Raw genomic sequence first — 8,672 nt, 5'->3', positions numbered from 1 at the left:
TCAGTAGATGTGGGCTCCCGGGTGGGTTTTGGAGAACAGTAATCAGTATTTCTGGAGAGAGACCGTCAAGAGGCCAGGGCGTGGCTTTGGAGGCCCCTGCACATAGCTGGGGAGAGAGGGGAGGGTGGCAGGTGGGACCCTCAGTGGACGAGGCTTCCTTCAGCAGACATCTGGGACCGGTGCTGCACGTGACCCTGACCTTGGGGAGCACCCAGCACCAAGGAAGAAAGGGTCTTAGGCCTACACTGCCCTGAGCCTCACGTGAATTCCACGCTGGCCCTTCGCCTGTCCCTGGAGAATGAGGAGGAAGTGAGGGTCAGAGGACCCGCGTGGGGTGTTCCTGAAAGGCCAAGGGCGGTGGGCCCCTGGAAACATCAGGTGTGGCTGCCCTGGAGGCAGCGGGGCCCGCACGGCCAGCAGTGCACACACTCCTGTTGCTGGGGAGCCTTTGCAGGGAGTGCTGACTGGACTTGCTGTGGACTGGATGCAGCTGGGGCGGGGGTGCTGACAGGGTGGGATCCTGGGTGAGTCACTCGTGGGGCTGTGGGGAGGTAGGCTGGTGGCAGTGAGCCAGGTTTTTGTGTTTTGAGGAAGAAGTTAGGTCAGAGTTCTACTTGAGATAGGTTACGGTGGAGGTGCTTGTGAAATACCATGGGGAGTGCTTGGGGTGCTCCCTGGGGAGAGTGGGATTGAGGGAACTGAGGGCTGGTGGGCCCATAAGGGTTTGAGTCCTGCAGAGAGGCCTTAGAGCCCTGTCCTGCGGCCCTGGGTGTGGACAGTGCAGCTTGTTCCAGATCTGCGGGCTCCATGCGCAGACAGCCCGCGCTGCCTCCTGGAGAGGCTCTGCCTATGAGAACAAGGACAATGAATAGTCCTGGCCCAGCCCCTGCCAGCCTCTCACCTCAAGCCCGCACATGGCCCTTCAGACCCTTAGCAAAGTGTGCCCTTCAGGCCCCAAGCCTGGAGACTCGACAATTAATGGCCTGGGAGCTGTTGTACCCTCTTTTCTACTGTTTCCTGGGAGTCCCCAAACTTTGTCTCCCCTCCTGCAATCCCATAGCTGGTCACCAGAGGGAATGTGTGAACCCCTTGGGTAGCCATGGCTAGCCTGAACCTGTGGGTAAAACAAGTCAGGCCCCTCCACACCCAGAGCCCACCCTTCCTTCTCGGCCTCTCATTGGCACCCACCCCTGAAGGCTGCACTCCGAGGCTTGGAAGGGCCAAGGCCATGCCCAAGAGGAGGCTCTGCTGGGGTTGGGGGAGTGAAGACTCAGCCCCACTGGCCCAGCTACCAGGCTGCCACGTGTCAGTGTGGTCATCAGGAGGCCTGGGGTGGACATTATTAGTGATTTGGCTTTGCTACAGGCGCCTTGCCTCTGAGAGCTCCCGGCAGCTCCTGGCCCCTGCCAGGCCCCCAGGTCCAGAGGCTCAGCCCTGCCCGTCACTCTTGGCCCTTCAGGAACACCCCACCCAAGGCCTCTGACCCTCACTTCCTCCTTATCTTCCCTAGACAGGCAGAGACCAGTGTGAAATTCATGTGAGGCTTGGGGCAGCGTTAGCCTTATGGAGCCTCTCTCTAACTTGCTGCTGGGTGCTCCCCAAGGTCAGCGCCGTGTGCAGTGCCTCAGATAGGTCACCAGAGACTCCTGAAGAGCCCCTGTGCTCCCCCTCCACCAAGACCTGCACCTGGGCTCTCAGACCCCACATCCCCTGAGACCCTGCAGACCTGAGTTTCTCCTGTGTCCCTCCTCCCGGCTCTGAGGCCCAAATAGAGCCAGGATGTGTGGGCAGTGGCAGGGGATGGAACGGGGGTGGGGGGCAGTAGAAAGGCGCCGCCTGTCCACCCAGCTGGACATGGGAGAATGCGCAAAACCAACTGACTAGAGATTCTGCACGATTGTCACATGGCCCGCCAGCCCAGGCTGAGTGCCGGTCTAGTTTTTGGTGGCCACTTGGCATTTCTCCAGCTGCCTCCGCTGGCTTCTAGCGGGGTGGTGGGGTACGGCGATCGGCTCGTATTTAGTGTACCAAATCAGAGTCTGCCTCCGCTGGCTTCTAGCGGGGTGGTGGGGTGTGGCAGTCAGCTCGTATTTAGTGTACCGAACCAGAGTCTGCTGGCAGCACCATCTTCCAGGAGCCTGAGCCTGGTTTGCCTGCGTTCTCCATCCCGAGGAGCTAGGCCCTGCTGCCACCAGGAGAGTGCAGAGCTGGCCTTTCTGTCCCATGGCGTGTGGTCCTCTCCAGCTCCACTTCACCTGAGCAGCAGGAGAGTGGGCCGGCCGCGGAGGGTCTGCTCTCCCAGGGGTATCAGTGCCCCGACGCACGTCTTTGAGCGTTGCCACCAGCTTATTGGGGGAATGCTCTCTGCGGGGTTCTGATTTTTGTTCATTGGCCCTTTCTAAAGTCTGACCTTGGGGGTCAACAGCCCGTGCTCCCTGAGTCAATGCTAGGGACTGGCTGTCCTCCTTGGCAGGCCCATGTAAGAAAGGGGCTGTGGGGACCTCTGTGTCCTTGGGTGGTGACCTGTTGATAGCTACCCCGTTTCCTGCCCACCCCTGTTGTGAGTGGACACCTGGGGGTCTGCAGGGTTAGCTACCCACTTTCCTGACCGCCCCTGTTGTGAGTGGACATGCAGGGTAGGGGGGGTCTGCAGGGTTAGCTACCCCCTTTCCTGCCAGCCCTGTTAGTGGACACTCGGAGGTCTGCAGGGTTGGCATGTCGGACTGCCGTGGCTAAGTGTGTGACGTGGACCCAATCTCTTCTGTACAGGTACCCCCTGTACCAGTTGGGTGGCCCACAACTTCGGGTGTTCCGAACCAACTTCTTCATTCAGCTGGTGCGGCCCGGTGTGGCCCAACCCGAGGACACCGTGCAGTTCCGGATCCCCATGGAGTGAGTCCGGGAGGATTCCGGCTGGGGTGGGGGAGCGCCCTCGGGGGGATCCCCATGGAGTGAACCCAGAAGGAGTCTGGCTGGGTTGGGAGAGCGCCCTCGGGGGGCCTGGGTCCTGAGTTAAACAACTCAGCTCATGTGCTAGCTCTTCCTGCTGGGAAGGCACCTCAGGCAGCCCTGCCCGGCAAGTGTTGATGGAGTGCCGGTAGGTGGGGAGCCCAGCAGGCATGCTGCACGCCGCCCTCCCGCTGGGGAGGGCTTCACTGGAGGCCTTAAAATTTGGACCTCTGTGCTCACGTCTTCTGTTGAGTTCTTGCAACTTGTTTTTAGGAGAGGCGCCCTGGGAGGCTGGGTTGGGAGCAGGCCATGATGTGCAGAACCGCTCAGAAGAGCCTCCTTGACCTTCAGAGAAATGCACAGTCCCTGCGAACAAAACTGGGGTGCCGCTCTGCAGGGTTTAAGATCACAGGTCCCCAGCTCGGGGCTGGCGCGAGCCAGGCGAGACAGCAGCGTGAGCTTGCCTGAGGGCAGAGGTCAGGACTGTACCACCTGCAGAGGCTCAGAAGCTGAGTTGACAGTGACCGTGAGGTTCTACAGTAGAGGGAACATGCAGTTAACGCACCGAATCCCAGGCAGGCCTTTCCAGAAGGCACTTCCTAGAACCGTAGAGCACCGTCAGCCGCAGAGCAGGCCTAACCCCGGTGCTGCCGACGGGCCCCAGGGCAGACGAGGTGGCGCCTGCCAGCCAGGAATGAGCGGAGACTGTCACCTCGCACAGGCACTTGCCCGGAGTAGGGAGCCATGGGGGGCTGTGGAGCAGGCCAGGGGTTGGTTGGGCAGTGTTCCCACTCCCTGGGGTCTGTGCCACTGCCACCCCATGCTGGTGTGTCCAGAGTAGGGAGCCTTGTGACCAGTAGCACTAGTGTTGCTGGGGCTGCCTGGCCTCGCTGGTGCCGGGCACCAGCACCCAGCCTTCCTCCCTGCCCCCTGTGGGCCTTGGTCTGTCGGCCTCTCACCCTTGTTTGTCTGGGACAATATTTTTGGCCTAGCCTGGTTAAGATGCCCTTTTCTCTCTCCTTCGCCTCCAGAATGACAAGGGTAGACCTCAGGAATTACCTCGAGAGCATCTATAACGTGCCCGTGGCTGCCGTGCGGACACGGGTGCAGTATGGTGAGTGCCCACAGGAGGGTCTCCTGTTGGTGGTGTGCCCATCTGTACCACACGCCCACCTCGCCGAGCCACAGCCTCAGCCACTGCTTGGGGGTCTTGGTCTGACTTGGTTCATGGAAACTGAGGCACAGGGTGACTTGTCAGGGTCACACGGTGCTTACATGCCAGAGCAGGGATTGGAATTCAACTGGGCTGGCCTGGGGTCCACTCTGAGCCCTGACTCCGAGGTGGGACTGCAGTGGCTGAGGCTGGGCAGCAAAGCGCTCTCTATTCCATAAGCCCCTGTTGTGTGTTCTGGCTGGTGCTGTTTCTGCTCCTTTGTTGAGAGCCTGCTGGCCTCTGTTCGGAGATGGGACGAGCCTGCTGTGTCGGCTCATTTGATTTCTGTGCCCATTTCCCTGAGAAATTGCCTTTTTGAGTTTTTAAAAACATCTTTGCATTTTTAAGAGAGCAGAGATTCGTTTTAGTGGTATTGGCCTCTAAGGATGTAAGTTTTTAAAGTTCTGATTTGGTTTTTTCGCTCCCTTCCGGAAGGCTCTAACAAGAGAAGAGATCACAGAAACGTGAGGATCAAGAAGCCGGACTACAAGGTCGCCTACGTGCAGCTGGTGCGTGTGAGCTGGCCAGCCCCGGCGGGGCCTCCGAGGGGCTCCTTGCAACTGTGTCCTTGGGGATGTTTGTGCCAGAGACGCTGCGCCGGGGCCCAGGGAGCCCCCATGAGGCCGGATCTCAGGGCCGCAGTGCAGAGGCAGGCTCCACATAAGGTCGCGCTCCGTCACGGCCTTGGGGGTGTCAGTGGTGGCGCTGGGAGCACGTGAGCGCTGGGGCGCATGGGGAACATCTCAGCGTCCAGCCATTTTGTGATTTTGAAGTTTGAATTCTCTCTGGGCAAAAGCAGCCATCACAGGCCTAGTGGGTTTCAGCTCCAACACACACTAGGGTGTCTGAGCATGGGAGGCCCCGGCCTCTGGAGAGCCTGTCCTTGGCCAGGTTTCAGACTCGGAGGCAGAGTCTGAGGCCCCTGAGGGCAAAGGTCTTTGGTGCCCAGGCAGGTCTGGCTGGCTGGGGTCTTGGCCGAGGCCCGTGCCTTGCGTTGCAGGGTAGCAGTCCCACAGAGTTGTGAGGGCTCAACAGGCTGGTTCTGAGCAGGTGCTTGCTTATGTGTCCTGAAGGGGCTCTGGGGAAGAAGGACCCTCACCCCACATTGCCTGGGCCTTAGTTTCTGAAACCCAGACTTGTCAGGAGTGAGACCCACAGTTTCAAAGCCTTTCTTCGGGCTCTTTGTTTTGAGTCCCAGGCAAACCCAGAGGCACTTTCTCTCTGGGCCAAGATGTCTACAGACCGCCCCAGCCGCCTCCTGGGCCTCCCCACTCTGCCCCTGCGGCTGGCCTTACTGGGTGGGGATGGGGCTGTCTTCCGGTGTAAAGGGTCCCTGGAGGCTGAGCCAGTGGCCCCTGCCACTAGATGGCAGTAACACTATTGTGAAAACCGCCTCCTGGGCCAGCCGGCTTACTTTGGGGCTAAGGAGGCAGTTTGTTCAAAAGGCCAAGTTAACATGGCAGCTTTTCTGAAAAACAGTCACATTTGTTGTTCTAAACAGGGGCCCCCGGAATAACTTGGCCTAATATTTGCTGTGCATGAAATCAGCCAATCCAGGTGGGGAGAGCAGCCGTTGGCCTCATAAAGGCCTCTGTGTGCTCAGTGTCAATTGGGCCCATCTGTCTTTGTCATGGCATGTGGGTGGACATCCCGTGTGCCGGCACCGCCACGGGCACTTCAGAGGCAGCTACGGTTACAAGTGGCATTCGAGTCATCCGAACCCTTGCGTTTTTCCTCTGGGCCCCACCTCCCATGAAAACTGAACCCAGCAGCGCCGGGATCCGGTGTCTGCAGCTGCTGCCCGTGTGTCGTTCTCCCTCTGTGAAGTCCAGGCAGCCAGAGACAGGGCAGGGCAACTGGGAGCCTGGAGGGTCCCTGTTGGGCATGGTTCCTCCGGTTCCAGAATTAAAATTTGTAACGGGTCCTCACCCCCTTCCTGAACTCCGGCAGATCTTTGCACAGCCTAGAAATGGGCCACAGCCGTTGGTCCCTGTCCCCCGCAAAGGGGACTCTCAAGGCCCTTTCCTGTCTCGTGTCTGCTGAGACCTTGCTCAGCGTGTCCCCCTGGGCCCTGCGCCAGGGCTTAGAATCACTGCTAATTGCAAAGCCCAGGGAGGGAGCATTAGAAAGATAAATTTATCCACTTTATTTGGAGTTGGCCGCTGTGGAAAGACCCTGTCCCACATGGTGGGAGTCCCACATTTTTTTCTCCTTCAACCTGATAAGCATCTCCTTGGCCCAAAGTCCTGGGAGCTGTAACCAGCGCCTCAGTGACCCACACAACAAAAAGACCATTGACCGCCCGCTGCCCCGAGGCCCGTGTGGACGCTGAGCAGCGCAGGAATGAAGGGCGCAGGACATGAGAGGCAACTCCAGAACAAGCCGCTGCTGCCAGCTGGGCTGAGCTCCGGGCTCGGGGCTCCGGGCTGCATGCGGGTAGCAGCCCCCAGGGTGCCCTGGGATTCCTGAAGGCAGGGCTGCCGTGTTTACTTGTCATTAGGACATTTTTCTCTTCCTGTTGTTTACTCCGATCAACTGTCTCTGTCCTTTCTGGAAGGATCAAGGGCTTTTTTTTTTTAGGTACAAGGTGAACGCTTCTAGAAAGGGGAACCCCCTGGGAAACCATGCTTGGCATCCACAAACGGTGTTTGTCTTCTGTAAGAAACAGGTTTTCTCTCACCAGCTTCCCCCATTTCTTCCAGAAACCATGACAAATGGCCATGTTTGTGTTTTAAACTGTCATTTCTGACTGCCTCAGAAAACTAGCAGAGTCACCTCCATATAGTAAAGGTAAACCTCCCGTTCAGGGCAATCAGCCTCACATGTAAACCATTGTCCCTCGGTATCTTAAAAGACGCAAAGTTTAGAGCTGTGTAAGCCGATCCTCCTGCAGGTTGGCTGTAGCGCACGCAGTGCCACCTTCCCCACCAGCCCCTGCCAGGGATCGGGGTGCATCCACCTCCCTTGCAGGGTGGAATCTGGGCCTGTTTCCGATCATACTTGGCTGCTTGCCCACATCCAAATTTATTTACACAACAAGGGTCTGCAAGAGCCAAATGTACTTGACTGATTTTACTCACTAAAGGTTTCCAGATTCGGGTGCCATCCTCACTCCTCCTCCACCTGTCTGGAAACAGAAGGGAGGCTGGCCGCCCCGACATGTGCCGGCCCGCTCCTCCCCCTTCTCTTCCCTCTCCTCTGATCTGCTCTTTCTTTCTGCTCTTGCCCCTTATCTTTGGAGCTACTTAGTAATCAGCAAGTTAAAATGGCTCCTCATATTTGCTCAGGTCCCCAAAGAGCAGTATCCCCTCCTTCTCGTGAACCCGAGCCACATGCCGTGGCCTGGGCTGGGGCTTGGCCAACACAGACATATTCTGAACTCTCAGCAAAAGATGTAAGACCAGTTAATTGGCAGAGCCGGTCCTGATTTATCAGCTGCTGCACGTGCATGTTTCTTCGTACGTGATGTTCATTTTAATTGCCAGGCTCTGGGCTGGGAGGAGGGGGAGCTTTAATGTGCGTACAGCCTGAGGCATTTTGGATGGATAGGTTCAGCGTGGTACCAGACGTGATTTGTGTCATGTTTTTCCATGCCTTGTCCCTGCCCCCCCAGTCCAGCCAGGTGGCCCTGTGCTAGTAAATGGGTGCACCCAGGGTAGGGGCAGACACCAGGCCCTAAAGAGACAATGGTGGGGAAAGCAGCCCTGTCCTGGAGCTGTGGCCTCGGCTGCGGCATGACACTGGGGGCCATGGCTGTAGGGCTGCTTACATTCCAGGCAGGGACGCTGCCTCAGGAGGCCCAGGGAGGTGCCTCTGAGCAGTTGAATCCGGCGCCGGCAGAAAGGGGCTGCCAGAAAGCATGAGGCTCCCCACGGACCCCTCTGCTGAGGAGTCTTTGCAGCTCTGGCTGGAGCCTTTGTTCTCCCCCTCAGGCCCACGGACAGACCTTCACGTTCCCAGATCTGTTTCCCGAGAAAGACCAGAGCCCCGAAGGCAGCACTGCCGACGGACTCCACGACATGCTCACGGAGGAGAGGCGGCAGAGGCAGAGCAGTGACCCTCGGCGGGGCGGCATCCCCAACTGGTTCGGGCTGTGACGGGGCGGCCATCAGGGGTGTGCCCCAGGTGGGCACTGTGGTAGAGCAGCCCTGACACCTAAATAAAAGTCCTCCTGCAGAAGAAAGAGCAGGAAACTCTGTTTCCTTCTTCTCTTGGGTCTCTGGGTGCCAGACACGCAGTAGCCACCCCCCAACTCTGAGCGCCACGTGGCCTGGCTCTGCTTTCCAGGGTCTGGGCAGTGGGCGCGGCCGGGGTCGGGTCTCTGAGTTGACAAGGAACTGAGGGTGGGCAGACTGGAGACGTGGTGGTCCCATGCTGGGGAGGCGGGTTGGCCAGAGAGAGGGCCACACACAGCCTCGGAGCTGCATGCCAGGTGGGGAATGAGACACGCAGGTGAAATGACCCAGAAGATAGTTCTGAGCGCTAACATTCAAAGCCTGAGCCCGGAGGC

At 58.6% G+C, this 8,672-nt stretch overlaps 1 protein-coding gene across 1 annotated transcript; it reads left to right on the top strand.

Moving 5' to 3' along the window:
• Window positions 1–1,455: 1,455 nt before the first annotated feature.
• Window positions 1,456–8,347, top strand: LOC105545327 (39S ribosomal protein L23, mitochondrial). Its single transcript, XM_011988230.1, has 6 exons — window positions 1,456–1,966; window positions 2,039–2,147; window positions 2,770–2,892; window positions 3,981–4,063; window positions 4,598–4,671; window positions 8,095–8,347. The coding sequence occupies exons 3-6, from the start codon at window positions 2,888–2,890 to the stop codon at window positions 8,257–8,259; spliced, it is 327 nt and encodes a 108-aa protein (XP_011843620.1). The 5' UTR covers window positions 1,456–1,966; window positions 2,039–2,147; window positions 2,770–2,887; the 3' UTR covers window positions 8,260–8,347.
• The last annotated feature ends 325 nt before the right edge of the window (window positions 8,348–8,672 follow it).

The sequence above is a fragment of the Mandrillus leucophaeus genome, unplaced genomic scaffold, assembly GCF_000951045.1.
Source record: "Mandrillus leucophaeus isolate KB7577 unplaced genomic scaffold, Mleu.le_1.0 Scaffold325, whole genome shotgun sequence".
Taxonomy (NCBI): domain Eukaryota; kingdom Metazoa; phylum Chordata; class Mammalia; order Primates; family Cercopithecidae; genus Mandrillus; species Mandrillus leucophaeus.
The sequence above is the reverse complement of the archived record's forward strand: the minus strand, read 5'-3'. Positions and strand labels throughout refer to the sequence as shown.

Excerpts from the sequence above, each read along its gene's own strand:
- LOC105545327 (XM_011988230.1), top strand. Across the intron at positions 4,064-4,597 it reads GCGGACACGGGTGCAGTATG|GCTCTAACAAGAGAAGAGAT; the intron begins GTGAGTGCCCAC and ends CCCTTCCGGAAG. Across the intron at positions 4,672-8,094 it reads AGGTCGCCTACGTGCAGCTG|GCCCACGGACAGACCTTCAC; the intron begins GTGCGTGTGAGC and ends TCTCCCCCTCAG.